The 22,945-nt window shown below is 36.9% G+C and overlaps 1 protein-coding gene and 1 pseudogene across 1 annotated transcript in view; both read left to right on the top strand.

The window, feature by feature from the left end:
* Positions 1–22,945, top strand: part of LOC150107904 (TATA element modulatory factor-like) — a 483,854-nt gene that overhangs the window by 436,583 nt on the left and 24,326 nt on the right. Inside the window, exon 23 of the mRNA XM_090390537.1 lies at positions 15,664–15,774. Within this exon, the coding sequence (XP_090246663.1) occupies positions 15,664–15,774 (111 nt within the window). The remainder of the gene's footprint in view (positions 1–15,663; positions 15,775–22,945) is intronic.
* LOC150107905 (signal recognition particle RNA) lies at positions 16,352–16,630 on the top strand (annotated as a pseudogene).

Genomic DNA, 22,945 nt, shown 5'->3' with positions numbered 1-22,945 from the left:
GAGGCTGTCAGGATCAGATCTTCTTTACGACAAATAGTCAGGAAAGCATAGGAATATAACAAAGATCTGTATTTAAGTTTTGTCGATTTAGAAAAGGCATATGACAAGGTGCCAAGAGAGAAGCTATTCCATATGCTACAGTTATATGGTGTCAATGGCGCATTATATCAAGCAATACTTAGTCTTTATTTGAGTTGTAAGTCGGCAGTTAGAATTGAAGGAAGTACAGGAAGATGTTTTAATGTTAAATCTGGTGTGAGACAAGGATGTGCATTATCCCCTCTGTTATTCATTATCTATATGGATCACATCATGAAGGAAAGTGGTATTAAACATGATATCAAAATTGGAGATGTTGATGTCTGCTCTTTGATTTATGCAGATGATGTTATTCTTCTGAATAAATCCACTACAAGTCTGCAAGATTCTCTGACTAAATTGGATAACTGTTGTAATAGATATGGTATGAAGGTCAGCACTAAAAAGACAAAGACAATGAAAATAGGCAGAATCATTGAAAATATCAACTGTGTTGTGAATGGAGAACCTGTGGAAGAAGTAAAACATTTCACCCGCTTAGGCACGATTTTTAGTGAAGAATGTAAATTAAATATAGAAATAGACAAAAGAATCAGCAAAGCTGGTATGGTGGAAAGTCAATTGAATAAATTCATATGGAATAAGAGAGAAATTAGTCGGAACACTAAATTAGCTGTATACAAGATAGTGTTCAAACCAGTTTTAACTTATGGATCGGAGAGCTGGGTCAGAAGTAAAACACTTGACCAAAGACTAGAGACCGCAGATATGAGAGTTCTGAGAAAGATTAGAGGCATGAACAGATGGCATCGATGGCAATATCATATTAAAAATGAGGATATTAGGAAAGAACTTGACATTGTCAGCATCCAGGAATGTGTTAGCAGAGCTAATCTCAGATGGTATGGTCACTTAAACAGAATGGGCATAGAAAGATTAGCAAAACAAGTGTTCTCTGCCATGTGAACGACCCAGAGGAAGACCAAGATATAGGTGGATTGATACGGTACAAAGTGCCTTAGACGATAGAAATATAAGATCTGATAATGTTGGAGTCTTGACAAGTAATAGACTGATTTGGAGGAAAATTGTAGATAGGACGTAAGTAATGAAGTAAATTTTCCATGTAGTACTATCATATGCTGTTCACCCCTTGTGGGTGCATTGCAGGAATTTGATGATGATGAGAAAATGACAATGAAGGTAGGCAGAAGCATTGAAAAGCATTGTGAATAGAGAAGCTATAGAACAAATAAAACATGTCAGCTACCTAGGCACAATATTTAGTGAAGATGGTAAATTAAATATGGAAATAGACAACAGAATCAACAAAGCTGGTATGGTAGGAAGTCAACTGAATAAATTTATATGGAATAAGAGAGTAATTAGATAAACACTAGATTAGCTGTATTCTAGACTGTTCAAACCAATTTTGACTTATGGATATGAGAGCAGGGTTAGAAGTAAAACACTTGACCAAACACTAGAGACTGCAGATATGAGAGTTCTGAAAGAGATTGAATAGATGGCATTAATGGCAATATCATATTAAAAATGAGGATATCAGGAAAGAACATGACATTGTTAGCATCCAGGAATATGTTAGCAGAGCTAATCTCAGGTTCACTTTAACTAAATGGGAGAGGAAAGATTACCAAAGCAAGTATTTGTTGGCAGGAAAAAAGACTCAGAGAAAAACCAAGATATATGGGGATGTATTTTCTGTCATAGGCATCCAAATGAAATTGCAAGTCATTCTATCAAGTGATTTGTTTATACAGCTGTCTGAAGCAAAAGTGTTGTCTGTATCCCTTGAAATGGATAAAATTGAGTTTCGTGCGGTTATAAAATTCTTTGTAAAAGAAGGTTTAAAGCCAAAAGAAATTCAAATGAATTTCTTCTGGCATTAAAAGAAATTCATTTGAAGTTCATAAAAATTTATGGGCACTCTTCTCTTTTGTTTTTGACAATTAAGAAATATCCTGCCAAGTTTAAAAGTGACTGTACCAGCCTTGAAGATGATCAATGTGTAGGGTGTTCAAAAAGTGTAACAACACCAGAAATCATTGATCAAGTGCACGATATGGTATTGGATGACCAGCGAGTCAAAGTGCATGAAATTGATGACACTATAGGCATTTCAAAAGAACATGTAGGATATATTTTGCATCAAGACTTGCAAATGAAAAAGCTTTGTGCAAGATGGGTGCCACGGTTGCTCACAGCAGATAAAAAAACACACTTGCATGAAAATCTCTAAACAGTGCTTGGAGCATTTTAACAAGAATAAAACTGATTTTGTGTATCGATTTATTACTATGGATGAGAATTGGATTCACCATTATACACCAGAATCCAAACAGCAGTCAAAACAGTGGACAGAAGCTGGTTGTTCAATGCCAAAGAAGACAAATTCGGTTCTATTACCAGGAAAGGTCATGACGTCTGTGTTTTGGGATGCTAAAGGCATTTAACCACACTAGACAAAAAAATTTTTGAGAAAAGACCTGGTTTGCAGAAGAAAAAAACATCTTTCATGAGTACAATGCACCTGCCCACAAAGGTGTTTTGGCAATGGAAAAGAAAAATTAAGGAATCGCAATGTGAATTGTTGGAACAGCCACCGTATTCCCTAGATTTGGCTCCCTCTGACTTCTCTCTCTTCTCTGAACTAAATTTCTTCCTATCTGGTCAGCATTTTTCTTTGAATCAAGAGAGATTGCAGCTGTAGAGGGGTATTTTGCAGATCTTACTGAGAACATCTACAGGGATGGTATAATGGCGCTGGAGCATTGCTGGAATAAATGCATTAGTCTTAAGGGAGATTATGTTGAAAAATAAAAATAATTTTGAAATTATAAATTTGCTTTTTTTCATTGTTAGGCCGAGAACTTTTCAGACCACCTTTATAGGTGGATCGATGCAGTAAAAGTGCCTTAGAAGAGAGAAATATGAGATCTGATAATGTTGGAGTCTTGACACATAACAGATTAAATTTGGAGGAAAATTGCAGATAGGAAGTTAGTAATGATGTAAGTTTTTCATATAGTACCATACTATCATATCCTGTACACCCCCTTGAGGGCAAGTCAGGAATTTGATGATGATGATGATGTGTCATAGTACTAGCAAAAATTTTTCATTAATTTATACAGGTGAAAAAAACGTTTCCTTATGATACTGGGTTCTGTCATAGTCAGCTGCAGTTGTTCATTTTGGTTGCATAATACCATCATCATCATCATTAAATTCTTGATATGTACCCTCAGGGAGTGGGTAGTGTACATGATAATTATGATAGTAGTACATGAAAAAGTTGTACCATTACTAGTTGTTGAAAGTTTTTCCAGTTGGTTATACTTTAAATTAAAGATACCAAGAAATTATATTATTATTATTATTATTATTATTATGCAGGCCTCAATCGTGGGAGGTCCTTCCTAAGAACATAAAGTCTGTCAAGACTCATTGAGGAGAGGTCCCCCCCCCCCTCTAAGAAACACAAAGTCTATCATACCACTCCTTAAACTCATTGACCATCCTCGCTCTCACCACCACTCCATCAGGCAATGCATTCCATGGTTCAACCACCCTCCACCAAAGAAACCACTCCTCACAGTTTCCTTTCGTAACTTCCAGGGATGGCCTGTTGTCATCACTTCTTCCCGCTGTTCAACCAAGCGAAAGAACTTCCCATTGTCAACCCTGTAACCACCTCTCAGCAGTTTAAAAGTCTCAATTATATTACCTCTCCTCCTACTATCCACCAAACTCTGTAGTCCATTACTATATCCTCATAACCAAAATTGTACAGTCCTGAAACCATCTTTATCATCCGTCTTTGTATCCTTTCCACAGTTAATTTATCCCCTACAAATCCTGGGGACCAAATCTGAGAACAATAGTCTAAGTGTGGTCTGATCAGAGACTTATCCAACTGAATGATAACCCTTTTATCACTGCAGGTCAGTGTCCTTCTCATAATTGCAGCAATCCTCTGTGTTACCTTCACCACCTTTGCAATATGTCCCCTAAATTTCAGGTTTCTATCAATCATCAACCCCAGATCTCTTGTCTCTCCTACTTCCTCCAGTATAACTCCTCCCATAGAGTATGCAGCATCCCATTGATGTTTCCCAAACCTCAAGACCTCACATTTTGCTGCATTAAACTGACATCCCCATTCATTTGCCCATCTATCTAGCTTATTCAAATCCTCTTACAGGGCTACCACATCTGCACTATTACTAATAATCCTTCCCAGCTTCGCATCATCTGCAAACAACTGAATATCCCCTTGCAATCCACTGGCAATGTCATTGATATAAAGGTTAAACAATTATAGGTCCTAGTACTGAGTCCTGTTGGACACCACTTGAAACTGCTCCACCATACACAACTCTCTGATACCTATCAGACAGCCAATTCTGAATCCAGTTGACCAGTCTGACATCCAGACTCATGTGCTGCAACTTAAATATCAGCTTATCATGTGGCACCCTGTCAAATGCCTTTGCTAAGTGTAAGAAAATTGCAGTATATGCCTTTCCCTCATCTAATGTTCTTGTAACTTTATTATAAAAGGCTAGTATATTGCTAAAACAGGAATGCCCTTTCACAAATCCATGTTGACTCTCACAGATAACATTACCCTCATCTGCCCAATGCTGTATATGGTCCCTCACTACTTTCTCCAAGATCTTAACAACTACTGATGACACACAGACTGGCCTATAATTAGACACTTCCAGTCTGTTACCACCCTTATGCAATGGCACTATCTTACCTTCCTTCCATTCCCTGGGCACCTTTCCCGCAGCCAGACTTTCATTGAAAAGCCAGGTGCTGTCAGTTCCCTAGCACATTCTCTCAAAACTCGTGGTGAAATACCATCCTGTCCCAAAGCTTTACTGACATCCAGAGTACTCAGTATCTGAAACACACTCTCCTCCTGTACCTCTAAACCTTGAACAAGCCCTATCCCTCTAGCATTAAAACCGACTTCTCTTGGATGAAATACTCCAATAAAGTGTTCATTGAACAATTCCACTATGTCCTCTGCATCACTCACTCTATTCCCGTTTTTATCCCACAATATCATTCTTCCACAGTCATTTCTCCTCCTGCTGGCCACATAGCTAAAAAATTCCCTAGGATTTTCTTTGGATCTTAGGGCCAATCTCCTCTCATATTCCAGTTTCACTTTCCTTACCACACTAGTCACTCGTCTGGCCTGTGTCTTATATTCTTCATGCATCTTCTCTTCACCTGTCTCCTTATATCTCTTTCATAGCCTCTTTTTCGCATGCATTTCCTTTTTAATATTGTTTATCATCCACTTTACTCCAATTGTGTCCTCTTCTTCACTCATGGTATACAACTTACCATTGCTGCTAACAAATATTCTTTCACAATTTCCCAGGCACTAAAGATATCCCGGCCTTCCAATTCCTCCCTCCATGAAACTTTCCCAAGTTGACGTCTAAGACTATTATAATCACCTGCTTTATAATTCCACATAAGTTCCCGTCTCTTTGATACTCCTGCATGTCTATTCATTTTCCAAGTCAAAATCATATGGTCTCTCTCTCCAACTGGTGGGAGAGATGTCATCTCTGTTATTATCAACTCTTCTGATGCTATAACCAAATCCAAAACTCTTGAACCTCTTGTTCCCTCTGTTACATGTTGCCTAAGACATTTGTCCCTCAAGAATTCTAGAAATTCCATTCCTCTATTGCTACATGCATCTTCCTCTCTCCAATTTATACTACTGTAGTATATATTGTAGTATACTACAATAGTACATATTGTAGTATACTGCAATGTATACTTGGTTTAATCCTTTATACAAGTGTAAGCAAACAAAGTTTGCATCTGAAGTATTTTCAGGACTTGGGCAACTTGTGGTATGACTTCACATCACTTGCCTTAGTATCTCATAATGTAATTCATATATCCTTAGAAACATGTATAATGCTATACATTATGGAAAAAGCACTACCCAGATTGGTTTTGATCTTTATTGAAGTCTCATTAGTGGGAGCTAGACTTAGAGGTGATACCAAGGTTGAAGTAATGCAGAAGTCATATTTTCATATACGAGTTGCCAAAAGGTGTCGCACCTTATTGTGATAATACTCTGGATTAGAGATAGGTGTTGAAAGTTTTTCCACTTGGTTATACTATAGATAAAAGATACCAAGAAATTATATAATTGGTTTAATCCTTTATACAAGTGTAAGCAAATACCCAGATACTAGTCTGGGTAGTGACCCTTCCCATAATGCATATCATATCATCGCGGTATGACAGAGAGGAGTTTAGGAGGAGGGCCATAATCGCAAATGACATTATGTGTAGGTTATGCAGACGGTGTGGTGTGGAATTCGTGGACGTGTGGAATGAGTTTGAAGGGCAAAAGGACTTATACAAGATGGATGGTCTGCATTTGAATGGATTTGGTGTGCGGAGACTGGAAAGAGTGTTGCTGAATGAAGTGAAAATGGATGTGCAAAACCAGGGAAACTAGAACTACCAAGGAGGGGGGGGGGATGGATATGCAGACATCAGTGAGACAGATGAGTGTAAGAATGTATATAATGTACCCGAGCCAGCACTAAGGACAAAAAATGGGAATGGGTCATTTAGAATAACGCATCGATATAGGGATGGGACTAAGGGATCACTGCATTTCATGTATACTAATGCCAGGAGTATTAGGAACAAGAAGGAAGAATTTTTGGCCTTGATTGGCTCTTCCTGGCCACAGGTTATTGGCATTAGTGAAACATGGCTGACGGAAGAAGATATAGTTAGTGGGATAGAATGTGTAGGTTATAGTGTTTAGGAGGAACAGAGAGAATAAAATGGGGGGGAGGTATTATTGATGACAGCTGATGAACTGCAGCCAAGGAGAATTGAAGTTGTATCGCAGGATAGTGAAAGGAGCTCATTTGAGGCTATTTGGTGTGAGATTGAGACTGGCAGAATAAAATATACAGTTGGGTGCTGCTATAGACCAGGTGATGGAATAGATGGTGGAGATAGTATGCATAAGGAAATTGATGAAATGAGTGGAAGGAGGGTAATTATTATGGGGGATTTTAACTATGGTAACATTGATTGGAAGGAGGAGAGGACACATGTGAGGAAGGAAAAGGATTTTATTCAATTATTAAGGGATAACTATCTGAGACAGCATGTAATTGAAAATACTAGGGGTGTGAGAGTGCTTGACCTGGTAATAGCATCTGAGAATTTGACTGTAATGAATATGACCATGTTGCCACCTATTGGTGAGAATGATCATAAGGTCTTGACCTGGGAAGTGGCTAAAGGTGTGGAATTTTCGATTAAGACAGGGTATATGTGGAATTACCGTGCTGGCAAGTATGACAAGCTGACAAGCTTAGGAGATTGCTTGGATCAGTGCCATGGCATGTACAACTGCAAGGGCTGGACGTCGATAGAGCATGGGAAGTGGCCAAGGAGCATTTACAGGAGGTAATGGCTGATTGTATACCTAGGGTCCGAATAGTAAAACAAGTAGGGGTTAAATGGATGAATAACACCATTAAGCTTGAGCTGCAAAAAAAGAAACAACTGTGGAGGGAATTTAAAGAAAGGGGTGACCTACAGGCACATGAACGGTATAAAGTGCAGGCCAGAAAGGTAACGAGTGTGGTAAAAAAAGCAAAAGCGGATTATGAAAGGAAACTAGCTTTGCAAGCAAAAGAGAATTCCAAACAGTTCTTTCAATATGCTGCAAGCAAGAAAAAAACTGTACACGGCAAAATGATTTTAAGGAATGACGATAGTAAGGAGGTCACTGAATCAGTTGATATAGTGGAGTTACTGAGCGCGCACTTTGCAAAAGCATATCATCCAGGTGGTAACATTGAAAAAATGAAGGAACCATTAGTTTATATGGGAATAGTGATGAATGAAGTGGAGGTGACTAGTCTATTACAGAACCTTAATGTGAACACATCTGTGGGATTGGATGGTATACCTGCACGGGTCTTGTGTGAAGCAGCTAAAGAATTATCAGTGCCCTTGACCATGTTGTTTAATCTGAGTTTCAGGTCTGGTTTAGTCCCGAAGGTGTGGAAAGAGGGGAAAATAGTTTCACTGCATAAAGGAGGATCCAAGACTACGGTTGCAAATTACCGACCGATCAGCATATCAGGAGTCGTTGTCAAGGTCTTAGAGAAAGTAGTTAAGGGAAAAATACAGGAATGGATTGATGAAAATGAGATACTGTACAGGGGACAGCATGGCTTTGTGAAGGGTAGATCATGCTTCAGTAACTTGCTCAAGTTTTATAACAAGGTGACGGCTGAACTGGATAAGGGAAATGGGTTTACAGTGATACTGCTGGACCTGGCAAAGGCGTTTGACAGGATACCACATGGAATACTAATCCGTAAACTACAACATATGGGAATGGATATAGGATTGGTGAGATGGATAGGTGGTTGGTTGATGGAGAGATATCAAAGAGTAGTTTATTCAGGAGCAGAGTCCAAAAGATGGCCTGTGACTAGTGGTGTGCCGCAGGGTTCTGTTCTTGGACCACTGCTGTTTAATCTGTTCATTAACGATATAGGGAAGGATCTAAGTGGAACAATTCATTTGTTCGCTGATGATGCAAAGTTGGGTAGGGCAATAGTGAATGCAGAAGATGTCAAAATCTTGCAGGATGACTTAGATAAATTGGAGTTCTGGGCTAAGGAGAATGGATGTCAATTTAATGTGACAAAATGTAAGGTTATGCATTTTGGGGTGAAAAGATTAGCAGCAGTATACCACATTGGTGGAACTGTACTCCAAGAGATTGATGAGGCCAGGGACTTGAGAGTGTTGGTGGATAGGGAGATGAAGTTTAGGGGGCACATTGCAAAAGTAGCTAAATCAGCTCATCATCTCACTTGGTTGTTGAAAAATACCTTGACGAGCAGAGACAAGCAAGTTATTTTACCTCTGCACCGAGCCTTCATAAGACCTCATCTCAACTACTGTGCCCAGATTTGGTCACCTCGGTTCCTTCTTGATGGGGAGGAGGTGGAGAGGATCCAGAGGCGAGCGACTAAGGTGATAACAGGTCTATGGAATGAACCATATGAGAACAGGTTGAAGATTTGTGGGTTGCAGAAACTAGTTGATAGGCGGAGGAGGGGAGATATGATTGAGACATTCAAATTGCTAAAGGGATTCTATAGGATTAATTCAGAGGATATTTTTAAGATCAGGACTGGTGGTGGGAGAACTAGGGGACACCTATGGAAGCTGGGCAAGAGTGTGGTTAGCAGGGGTGTTAGAGCTGGGTTCTTTACTTTTAGAATGGTAAATGAGTGGAATAAGCTGCCAGAGTCAGTTGTGGGTGCTATGACGGTGAACGAGTTCAAGACAAGGTATGATAGATACTGTGAGAATGTAATCGCATAGTTGTGTGGACATGATGTTTAGGGCCTCCCTTGATGAGTCTAAGGACTCCTGGAGTCACCCGAAATAATAATAATAATAATAATAATAATAATTACACATGTCCACAAGGAGATGTGCTTTTCGTTATGGGACATTAAGGGAAGTGATTTGAAGTCATACTACCTTTTCCACGAGTTGCCTCAGTCCTGAAAATACCTCAGGCTTTCCTTTAAAATCTTGGAGATTGGCATGATTTGTTTAGGAGTGTATGATCATCTCCATAAAGTTAAGACCTAAGTTCACTATTTTAAATTCTGATATCAGGTTTCAAGTGTAATGCTTAAAATTAATGAGTTTTAATTCAAGAAATGATGCGTTATTAATATATACACAGGATATTTGATTCATAAAAGTGATAATTACCTGTGTGACTAACACACACACACACACACACAGAAATGAGTCACACAGGTAAATATTACTTTTATGAACCAAACATTCTGTGTGTGTGTGTGTGTGTGTGTGTGTGTGTGTGTGTGTGTGTGTGTGTGTGTGTGTGTGTGTGTGTGTGTGTGTATTAATGATTAGTTAGAAGAGCACGTTTCTCAGTCTGTGTGTAGCTGAAAGAGCAATTAACCTATTTCATACAGCATAATTCATAATTTCGTGTTATTTATAATTTCTGAGAGTATGTCCTACAAAAATGTCTGAAGGGGGGCCAGTAAAGTTGTGCTTATAAAACCAAAGGTTTTATTAAAATTCCCTGAAACTCAAGTTTTTAACCCCATCATCAAATTCCTGATAAGTACCATCAGGGAATGTACAGGATATTATGACAGTACTATATGAAGAAGTTACATTATAACTAACTTCTGATCATCAATATTCCTCCAAATTAATCTGTTATCTCTCAAGAGTCCAACATCATCATAGAAATATAAGATATGATGATGTCGGCCCCTGACTCTTGGACTCTGTCTTCTAAGGAACTTTTTGCTTATTAATCCACATATCTTGGTCTTCCTCTGGATCTTTTTTCCTGCCAACCTGCCAGAGAACACTTGTTTTGCAAATCTTTCCTCTCCCATTCTGTTAAAGTGACCATACCACCTGAGATGCTAACAATGTCAAGTTCTTTCCTAATATTCTCATTTTTAATATAATATTGCCATCAAAGCTATCTGTTCATTCCGGTAATCTTTCTCAGAACTCTCATATCAGAAGTCTCTAGTTGTTGGAAGTTTTTTCAATTGGCTATGTTACCAATTATATATTTGGTTTAATCCTTTATCCAAGTGTAAGCAAACAAAGTTTGCACCTGAAGTATTTTCAGGACTGAGACAATTCATGGCAAAGATGGTGTAAGTTCTCATTACTTGCCTTAATGCAAAGAACATATTCTTGCTGACATGTATAATGCTATGCATTAAGGGAAGGGTCACTATCCAGACCCAGAGATGGTTATACAAAACTGGTCTGGGTAATGACCCTTCCCTTACTGCATAGCATAATACATGTCAGCAAGGATATGTGCTTTGCATTATGGGATAGTAAGGCAAATGATGAGAACTTATACCATCTTTGCCACGAGTTGCCCCAGTCCTGAAAATATTTCAGGTGCAAACTTTGTTTGCTTACACTTGGATAAAGGATTAAACCAAATATATAATTGGTAGCATAGCCAAGTGAAAAAAATTTCCATTGACTATCTCTGATCCACAGAATTTTAATAATGAGGTGTGACACCTTTTGGCAACTTGTATATGGAAATATGACTTCTCCATTACTTCCAGTATCACCACCTCTGGGTCTGGCTACCACTGATGAGACCTCAATATAAGAGTCGAAACTGGTTTGGGTAGTGACCCTTCCCCTTAATGCATAGCATTATACATGTCTGCAAGGAGATGTGCTTTGCATTATGGGATACTAAGGCAAGTGATCATGAGTTGTCGCAGTTCTGAAAATACTTCAGGCACAAACTTTGTTCGCTTACACTTGGATAAAAGATTAAACCAAATATATAATCGGTAATAAGAAGTCTCTAGTCGTTGATCAATATCCTTATTTTTAATATGATATTATCATTTATCTCATCTGTTCACTCCCCTAGTCTTTCTTGGAACTCTTATATCTGTGGTCTCCAGTCTTTGATCAAGTTTTTATTTCTAATCCAGATCTCATATCCATAACAAAATTGGTTTGAACACTCTCCTGAATACAGGTACTTTAGTGTTTTGACTAATTTTTTTCTTATTCCTTATAAATTTATACAGTTGATTTCTTATCATATCACCTTTGCTAATGCTGTTATCTATTTCCATATTTAATTTGCCATCCTCACTAAAAATTGTACCTAAATTGCCGAAATGTTTTATCTATTCTATAGGTTCTTCATCCAGAAGATGTTTTCACTGTTTCTACCTATTTTCACTGTCTTTGCTATTTTGTTGCTGATTTTCATATCAAACTTATTACAGAAGTTATTAAATTTAGTTAGATAAGTTTCAGACTTGTACTGGATTTATTTAGAAATATAGTATTATCTACATAAAGTAAAGAGCCGAGATTAATATCTCCAATTTTAATCTTGTTTAATCTTGTAACATCAGGTTTAATACCACTTTCCTTTACAATGTGATCCATATGGATGATGAATAAAAGAGGAGATAATGTGCACATGGACTTCAACTAATGGTGAATGCTGAAATCATATAGATTATATTGTTGCTGCAGAAGGTGGAGAAGTGCTACACAAGCAGTAAAAACACTGTCTGGTGTAGACTGTGGGACAGATCATGAATTATTGATAGCTGAAGTTAAATTGCAATTAGGAACTAAGAAGAAACAAAAGCGCAGTATTTGATTTAAATCATATAAATGAAACATTTAAAGTAGAAGGAAAGAAATTTGGAAAGAAATTAAAAAATTTGGAGAAAACAGAATGAAAACTAGTGGAACTGTTGAAAGAAACAAAATGCACAGTCATAGAAGCAGCAAAGAAGGGTCTTAACAAAATAACAACAAAGAAAGATTGTAAATGGTTATCAGAAGAAGCTATTCAGATAGCAGAGGAAAGAAGAAAAATGAAACTTCAGCGAAACATAGAAATGGTTAGACAAAGGATTGCAGATTTCAAAAGACAGGCTAGTAAAGATAAGGAAAAACATCTAAACAAAAGGTGCAAGGAAATTGAAGAAAGCAACATTATGGGTAGAACAAGAGTTTTGTTTAAAAAAGAGTTGTAAAAAGTAATTTGGGAAAATGCCTGATGGAAAAAAAAATGGAAAAAGTATGTAGAGGATTTGTACAAGAAAGATAATAATATTGAAGGAGAATTCGAAAGGAGAGAATTTGTTGAGGAACCCATGATAATGAAAAGTGAAATTATATCAGCAATGGAACAGCTGCCAAAAGGGAAAACTCCTGGAGCTGATGGAGTGTTAGTGGAATTATTGCAAGCAGCTAGAGATGAAGAAGTGAATATATTGACTGAAAGTTGTCAACAGGTTTGGAAGAAAATATACTGGCCTAAAGATTGAAAAACTTCAGTATTCACCCCAATTTCAAAAAAAAAAAAAAAAAAAAAAAAAAATCAAATCAAATCAAATCAAATCCCAGAGACTGTGAGAATTATAGAACTATCACTTTACTTTCACATGCAAGTAAAGTTATGCTGAAAGTGATCTAGCAAAGGCTGCAGTCATATGTGAAGAAAGAAATGCCACATAGCGAACATGAGATGGATTATAAAAAGAACAAGAGAATTTCAGAAGCTTCAATAAAATAGTCTTTGGAGAAACAGACAGTGATCGAGTGGAAAAAGGGGTGCATTAGGGCTGCACTGTCACCCTATCTTTTTAATATTTATAATGAATATATTATGAGAATGGCTAACTTAGACAAAGATTCAGCTGGAATTAAGATTGATGGCAGAAAAACGAATAATTTAAGATATGCAGATGATGCAACCCTCATAGCAGAAACTAAGGAAAATCTGGAGTGGTTAATTCTATTGGTTAAGAGAGAAAGTAACCAAGCTGGACTTAATTTAAACATCAGCAAAACAAAAGTGTTAGCCTTTGGCAGTTTAAATGAATTTATAATAGAGGGAGATAAAATAGAAATGTTGAAAATTATGATTTACTGAGGTCCAGAATAAGAAATGATGGTAAATGAGAAGATAAAATTTAAAGGGTAGTCATGGGAATAAAAGCTATGTTAAACCTGACAAAAATTATGAAAGAGGCGTGAATAAGGCCACGAAAGTTAGAATTGTCAAAACAATGATATTTCTTGTAGTGACGTATGGATGGGAAAGCTGGATTATTAAGAAGAATGAGTGAAGGCCAGTTGATTCATTTGAATTACGGTCATGGACGAGACTAGTAAGCATCCCATGGACTGCAAGAATGACCATTAACAAGGTTTGAGAGAGCATAAAGACAGAATACTCCTTAGAGGTGATGATTGCTAAACAGAAGTTGAGGCACTTTGGACATACACAGTGTTCCCACTAAGTAATGAGACAACAATTATTATATCAAAACAAAGTACTATATTTGCAATAACGTCAATTACACAGATTCAGAATAATCTCCCTCCAACTCTACACAATGTTTACATCTGTCATACAGGTGTTTGAAGGTGCAGTGGTCATCCTGAACAGGAACCTTCTTCAGTCTCTGGGTCACACCATATTGGATGTTCTCAATGTCACTAGAGCATTCCCATTTTAATGTACACTTCATCTTTGGGAAGAGGAAAAAATCTATGAGAGCCAAATCTGGTGAATGGGGGGGAATGTTCAATCACACAAATGGACTTCAAATCCAGAAACTGCTTCACAGTGTGTGCAGGCATGTTGCTATGCAACAGAATCCAATTGTTGTTGTGGAACTGTTCTTACTGGCTGTTTCCTTACCGACACTAAGCTGTACAGCACATAGCCTGGTGGTTATTTGACTGTCATGGGCAGCAATTTCCCTAGCTTTCACCACATTTTTATTTGTCCGTGCAGAAAGCAGCCATCCACAGTGTGGTTCATCCTTCAAAGACTCTCCCCCCCCCTCTTTAAATGTTGAAAACCAGCAGAATACTTGTGCATGGCTCAGACAGTCATCACTGTAAACTTTTTTTCAGGTCTTGGTATACTTCTGTTGCAGTTTTTCTTAATTTACAATAAATTTTATCACAGCTCTTTGTTCCATGATGCAACTTCTCACATGCTCCACTCGCACACTCTTACTTCAACGTTTGCCACATGAAAAGTGCTGTGTCCCGCTTCAAAAGTTGCATGTGTGATTACTACACACTCTAGCAGTCAAAACAATAAGCACATTTGTTACTGTTATTCAAAGAGCTATCTTGTAAAAAAATCAATCGCATTACCTAATGGGCACACTGTATATTATGTGAACTGATGAATCATTGGAAAAGGCAGTTATGTTTTGGAAGATTGAGGGAATGAGAATAGAAAGAAGACCACAAAAGAATTGGATGGACAACATAAAAGAATTTAACAACTTGAATTTACTATTGCTGAAAGAATGGACAGGAGACCAAGTTGGATGGAGATGGAGAGCCTTTGTTCACAAAATCACCTAGAGTTGAAAACCACTGGTTAGCACATAACAACAACAATGTGCATCCTTGTTTCACACCTGATTTAACATCAAACCATCCTCCTGTACTGTCTTCAGTTCATACTGCTGACTTACATCTCAAACAAAAACTAAGTATTGCTTGATATAATGTCCCATTTACATCATATAACTGTTTTGAATAGATTTCTTCTTGGAACCTTGTCATATGTCTTTTCCAGATCTGCAAAACTTAAATGCATTTTGGTATGTTCCCATGGATTTCTTGATTTGTTTCCATGATATCTCACCTATTTGTCTTAAAGTGAAAATCTGATCCTGACAATCTCTATTTGGTCTGAATCCAGCTTGTTCACCAGCCTTTCTCAAATATATTTGCTCATTTTTTTACAGGTCTTCTGAATTATGCAGTGCAGCCACTGTATCTGTCTATCATTGTCAGTATCTGTAGCCACTGTCTGCATCAATTGTTTTTTTTTTTTACTTGTTTTAAAATGGATGTTTGTAACTTTATTTTATTTATTTAAAAATTGATGTCCATAACCACCAACTTTGAAATAGATAAAATAATCAATACTGTTCTTTTTTATAGGATATGGAACAGAAATATAACACATTATTACAGATGTATGGCGAAAAGGTGGAGGAGGCAGAGGAGTTGCGATTAGACCTAGATGATGTAAAAGCCATGTACAAAGCACAGGTAATCATTTTACTCAGTGAATTAATACATCTCAAATCTAATCAGTCACATCTTATGAAATTTCGCTAGTAATCTTAAAGTTAAAGCCAGTAATATTAATAATCTACTAAATAACTTATGTCCGTGCAGTTAGCCTAGTGGCTATGCCTTCACAACCACATGCCTGGGGAAGGAGTGTCCTAGGGTCGATTCCTGTCGAAGACATGAGGAACTGAAGGATCTTCCTCAGCCATAGCTAAGTTAGTCGGTCTTGGGCATGGACAGCAGGGTCCCCCCCCCTCCCCCCAGTTTATCTGGGGTTTTTCATCCCGCAAACAGGCAAACCGCCCCCGTAAACACACACAGATACACTCATGAATATCGCCCTTTGGGTATGCAGCAGAGGAGTGGTGAACCAGGAGTAATGAGAGCTTGGTCCACCTTTACCACAAGTTGCCTCAGCCCTGAAGATACTTCAGGCACAAACTTTGTTTGCTTACACTTGGATAAAGGCTTAAATTAAATTTATTATAGTCTAACCAAGTGGGAAAAAAAAAGAACTTCCAAGAGAGTTTGTTGTTAAGAATAGTTAGTCATTGCTGGGAGTTGTGGCTATCTCTTTTAATCCAGCTGCATGGAAGCTTGGACTGGAGGATGGTTTATGGACTGAACTCCTGTTTCCCAGAAATCATATGTTGATCAAATGTTTATGCATCAGTATGATGTCTTTAAGGGCAATCAGAGTCATCATGACTAAGAAGAAGTGAGCTGGTTCAGGGTGGGAAACACAGTAAGCAAAAGCTGCCATGTAATGCAGTAGTGGGATTTCATCTGTGAATAGTTATCGAGCGACATTCAGGACAACAGAGATAAAGGTGACTGATAGACATCAAAGGGTTGTATATGGTGGAGTGGAATTAACGCAGAAGATTGTGAGTAGTAGAATGCCCCAGTGCTCACTACTAGGGCGACTATTTAATTTGTATATTAATGATGTAGGGAAAGATTTAAGGGAAGGATATTTAGTTGTTTTTTTATGATGATGCAAAACTGAGAGGGCAATAGTTGATGAAGGTGATGTAGATATCCTGCAGGGTGAATTAAATAAATTAATAGTGTAACAAAGGACAATGATTTTAACTTAATGATAAAAATGTAAGGTAATGCACTTTGAGATGAAAACAATTTTTTTGTTTCTGTATCACATTGATAATAATGGATTGCAAACAAGAAATTGAAGAGGCTAGAGATCTGGAGGTGATAGGCTGATTTGAAGTTCAGAGAATGTATTGCAAAAGTCAGCAAAATAGCTCAAAGGATTACTTGGATGTTGAAGAACATATTGACAAATAAAAATAGCAAGGTTATTATCCCTCTTTTATAAAGCTATGATTCATCCTCATCTTAAGTGCCGTGTAGTTTGGTCAACCTGGGTTTATTGGGGTTCAGGAGGTGGTGGAAAGTTCAATGACAAGTGACCAAGCTGGTGACAAGGCTGTAGAATGCTCCATGTGAGGATAGATTGAAGGTGTGTGGGTTGCAGAATGCTCATGTGAGGATAGATTGAAGGTTTGTGGGTTGCAGAATTTAGTTGTCAGGTAGAGGACATGATAGAAACTTATAAATTACTAAAGGGATTCTGTAAGATTGACACAAAAGAAATTTTTCAATATATGGTTAGTTGGGGGAAAACAAGGGGTCACCTCTGGAAAGTGTTTAAGAGTGTGGTTAGTAATGGTGTATGAACTAGATTTTTTGCCTGGAGAGTGGTGAATGAGTGGACTGAATTGTTGGAGGTAGTGAATGTCCTGATGGTGAACAAGTTTAAGAAAGGTATGATTAGTATTGTGTGAATAATGGTTAGTTGGAAGTTTTTTCCATTTGGTTATACTATAAATTAAAGATGCCAAGAAATTATATTCTTTGTTTAATTCTTTATCCAAGTGTAAGCAAACAAAGTTTGCACCTGAAGTAATTTCAGGACTGGGCAACTCATATATAGAAGCTAATGATCTCACATCACTTGCCTTAGTATCCCATAATGCAAAGCACATATCCTTAGACATGTGTCAAAGGTAGCTGGTCCTGATGGAATCCCACCTGTTGCTCAAGAAATGTGCTCATGAACTAACACCTTAGTTAATCAATGTTCTTTATCATTGATTTACTAAGCTGTCATTCACCCTACATAAGGAAGGTTATATACAACCAGTTTTCAAAAATCGTGATAAATGTTTACCATCAAGCTATTGACCTATTGCTCTCACCTCAATTTTGTAAGTAATTGAAAGATTATCAGCAGTGAACTTCTTTAGCACTTGGAGAACTGCCATCTAATTAGTAACCACCAGTATGGATTTCCAATCTAGATCCACAGATCTCCTGGCCTTCATCATGCACCTCTGGAACCATTCCATGGAAAGGTTTGGAGAAACTTCTGCCATTGTTCTTGACATCTCCAAGGCTTTTGATAGGGTCTGGCATTGAGGGCTTTTCAACAAGTTACCATTATTTGGAATGCATCATCATCATCATCATACGTATCAAGGATTTAGTCCTAGTGTGGCCTGTTCCGGCCTTAGAAGTCATCGTTGAATCGTTTAAGAGGACGTCCTGGTTTTCTTTTTCCTAATGGCTTGTACTTTAAGGCTTGTTTTGGTAATCTTTCTGTTTTCATTCTTTGAACGTGTTCAAAGAATGAAAACAGAAAGTGTTCCATCCATTTATGTTTATTTTTTTTTAATTTTTTCAATTACTGGTTCTTGGTTTAATTCTTTCATAATATCTTCATTTCTTTTGTGATCAAATAGGGTATTACTTTGCAGTTTTTCTCATAAACTTCATTTCTGCTGTTGTTAATCTTTGTTTGTCTTTTTGTTTTATTGTCCAGATTTCGCTTCCATACATTAAGACCGGTAGGGCTAATGTATTGTATACTTTTAGCCTGGTTTGTTTTTGAACTAGGTTTGGTTTAAATATAGAGTTAATTACTCCTGTTATTTTTAAATATTTTGCAATTTTTATGTTTATATCTTTTTCATTTTCATAAGTGATCATACATCCTAGGTAGTTAAATGAATTCACCTAAGATCTTGTTATCTAATACTATTTTAGTTCTTGCTGGATCTTGTCCTTTAAAGGCCATAGTTTTTGATTTTTCCGTTGATATTATCATACCATAATCTTTGGATATCTCATTTAGATTTAAAATAGCTTTCTGTAAGTTATCTTCAGAATTTGTAATTATTATTTGGTCGTCTGCAAAGAGGAGAGTGTTTAAGTTAACTGTAGGTGAAAGTTTAATTCCTTGATGTAAATTTTTATTCCATTTTATTATTATTTCATTTAAGTAGATATTAAAAAGAGTTGCTGAGAGGGGACATCCCTGTCGGACCCCTTGGTTTATCTCTCTTGTATATGATAGCTCGTGATTTAATCTTGTTTGTATTTGATTATTTTCATATATACTTGTGACAGCTTTTAGGATATTATTTGGTATTTGTCTTTCTTTTAATATGTTAAATAATATGTTTCTTTTAACTTTGTCAAATGCTTTTTCAAAGTCAATAAATGCAATATGTGTTTCTAAATTATATTGTCTTCTTTTCTCTATTATTAATTTTAGGCAGAAGGCTGGGTCTATACATGATCGTCCTTTTCTAAATCCATTTTGTACCTCTAGAATAAAGTTTTCGGACTATTTCATTAGTTTGTTATTTAAGATTCTGCTATATATTTTGTAACATGAATTTAGTATACTGATACCTCTATAGTTTTTAGGGTCATCTCTATTACCTTTCTTAAAGATCTGGAATGCATTCATCCTTATCTAATTAGATTGCCAGTTTTCTCTCAGATTGATCCCTACATATAATAACGGATGGTATTTTCTCTCTCTCTCAGACTTTTCTGTTAATGACAAATGCCAGTATCACTTAGGGTACTGTCATTTCACCCACCCTCTTCTTGATTTATATAAACAACCTGTTATCATTAACTGCAAACTCTCTTCATAGTTTTGCTGATGTAGCACACTTGGTGCTCAAATATCTCAAACTTTGAGATCATTTGTGACAAGTGCCCTGAACACTGATCTCCACAGTGTCCTTGATTGGGGTGAAATGAATCTAGTTAACTTCAATGCTTTCAAAACACAGCTTTGCTTGTTTTCTCATAAAAACACCATCACTTCTTGACTTACTTCTGATAATGCTCAGCTCAACAGTCAAGACCAAATCTCTCTCTCTCTCCCTCCCTCCCTCCCTCCCTCTCCTTGGACTGACTCTTACTCCATTTTCCTGGCATAATCATATCACTTCTATATGATTTCCATCCTTTTCCACTCAACACAGTACTTCTCATCTGACCAACCTTGGAATAATATTCTCATGTTTGGGGTAGTGCAACTAATACCTCACTGAAAATTCTTGATACTGTTCAGTTGATTGGTGATAGCTGTCTTTTCAACTCTTTTCAACCACTTTGCCATAGAAGATCAGTTTCTGGCTTGTGTCTCTCCTACAGATATTTCCATGGGCCCATTGTTCAGCAGAACTAACATCCATTATGCCTCCCATTTCTGCCAGATCTACGGGAACTCAAGCAACAGCTGTTTTCAATATCCTTTTACTGTTGAATTACATACTCACTGAACCTGCTACTCCCAGCCATCTTTAATTCTGTTCACCTCAATTCTGTGGAACTGTGTGAACTCTCTCCTGTGAAGCATTTCAAAAGGAATACAACCTCTGACAGTTAAAGAAGAATATCAACAGATTATTCCATCCTTGCCCACACATGGCATTTGTTTTCTATAGGCCTTTTGTGTGTCTGTAAGAAAGATATATATATGTATGTATGTATGTATGTATATACAGTCATACCCCGACTTACGCGAATTCGGAGTTACGCGGTTTCTTATATGTACGTATTCCTGTCCCACTTCACACCTCACCACTAGTCGTATCTTTCAGGCACCGGCCGCATTCGCCAGTGTCGCACATGCTGTGAACAAGCACTGACGTGTTTCGCGGTCTCCATTCATGCACGATTTTTATAGTCTACAAACCTTGTGATTGTTTAATGTTATGTTCTTGATAAAAATTTTATCACATAAAAAATAATAATGTCATCCAAAAGAAGCAAGTCCGATTCTTCTACAGAAGAAAAGAAAAACATTGACTTTGGAAACAAAACTCAACATTATTAAGGATTTTGAAGGCAGAATGAAAATTTGTGAGTTAGCAAAGAAGTTCGATCTACAGGAATCCACAGTAAGAACAATCATAAAAGAAAGGTTTACAGATTTTGGAGGACATAGATTCTAACGAGGAACGAATTGTAGCCACAAGGTAAGGTATAAAAAAATCATTAGCTTGCTATGAAGAAATTTTGCGTGACAAGAAAAAGACATTATGCCGTCAGACGAATCTATTAGATTTTATGAAACCATCGATGTCGAAATAACTTTTTTTTTTTATGTACGAAAAACTACAATTATGATTAGATTTCTTAAAAAATATAGGTGTTTTTGTAAACCTTCGGTCCCAATTGTATGTTTGTATATATAAATTACATGCAAAATTATACCCCAAGTTACGCGAATTCGACTTATGTGCTTTTTGTTGGTCCCACTACCGCATAACTTCGGGGTTTTATATAAAATCGCCTATTTATTGAACTAGGTTAGTTATTTTGGTACCCTGACAAAGTAATTAATGCTGGAATAAATTTAGCATTTTAATTTAATTCAGCTGTACCAAACATCTGGTTTTTGTAGATTGATTAAATAGAGATCAATGTTGGGTCCATTGTTTTTCTTAATTTTTGTGATATTGATTGCTGGATTAAAAATTTAATGTTTACATACAAACCCCAACCTGGGAAGAGTGATTAATAATGAAGAAAAGACTTAATATAGAAACACGTAAACACATTAAATTTTTGATCACTTAAGCATTAAATATTTCAGAAAGAATAACTCATTCCATTTTCCTCAGTTAAAAAACAAGTACTACAAGTTATTTTAAACAAAGCAAGAACATCACCATCAATTTTTTCATACCTACTCTCAAGGGCTGTTCAGGCTACTATGAATGCACTTCATGATTAAGTTTACATTATTAATAATCTCCTATCAGCAATTTTCCTCCAAATTAGTCTATTACTTGTCATCACTCCAATATTGTTGGATCTAACATTTCATTCTTCTAAGATGCTTCCTGACTGAATCAATCCAGCTAGTCCTTGGTCTTCCTCTGGGTCTCTTTCTTACCATCTTGGCATCAAACACCTGCTTTGCTAACCTTTCCTCTCAATCTAATAGACAAGCTTATGTGTTGAACATTATTCATAACTTATTCTTAATGGTGTTACAACACCAAATGAACAAATGAGGACTTCAGATATTTTGTCTGTTACAATTTGATTGCTTCACTTACTCATTATTGCGTGTCAACTGTAACATGTAGTGTGCTCTGGTTTGAAATGCAGCTAAATATAAGCCAGTTTATAAACATTTTTTTTATAGTTTAGTTTGTTTGGTGTTACATATGATTAAAAATAAGTTATGGCTTTCCTTGCTCATTCTATTTAAGTGGCCGTGCCACCTTAGATTAGCTCTGTGTGACATTGGTAGCATTCAAGAATGTGTTCTTGAATGCTACCAATGTCAAGTTTCTTTCTAATATCTTCATTTTTAATATGATTCTGTCATTAATGCCATCACAGAAACAAAGGAGTAGAGTTTGTTGCCTCGGTTAATATATTGGAACCTCACGTTGTTCACGTTACTCAGACTTGGCTATCAGAAGCAGACTTACTAACTGATATCGACTGCAAACAGTACAGTATTTTTAGGAAGGATAAACAAAATAGGAGAGGAGGGGGGAGCAGTACTGCTAATGTTATCAAATGTCTTGAATCCATTTAGAGTTGAGACCTATGACTGCAATACTAGTAACAATTTTTCATGTGGCAGTGGGTTTCAAGCCATCTAGTGTGAAGTGGAATTTAATAAGATTAAATACAGAAAATAATTCGAAAAATAAGTACGATGCATGTGAAAAGAGTTATCAGAATGGAGGACTTTAATTATCTGAACATTGATTGGGTAGCTATGAAATCACATGAGAAGAATGAAACTGAATTTATTGAGCTGTTGCGAGACTTCCTCAAGCAGCATGTAACAGAA

This window comes from Typopeltis vanoorti, chromosome 3 (genome assembly GCF_054136105.1).
Source record: "Typopeltis vanoorti isolate ZY-2024b chromosome 3, IOZ_Tvanoo_1.0, whole genome shotgun sequence".
Taxonomy (NCBI): Eukaryota; Metazoa; Arthropoda; class Arachnida; order Uropygi; family Thelyphonidae; genus Typopeltis; species Typopeltis vanoorti.
Note: the sequence above shows the minus strand (reverse complement) of the source record. Positions and strands in the feature narration are given on the sequence as shown.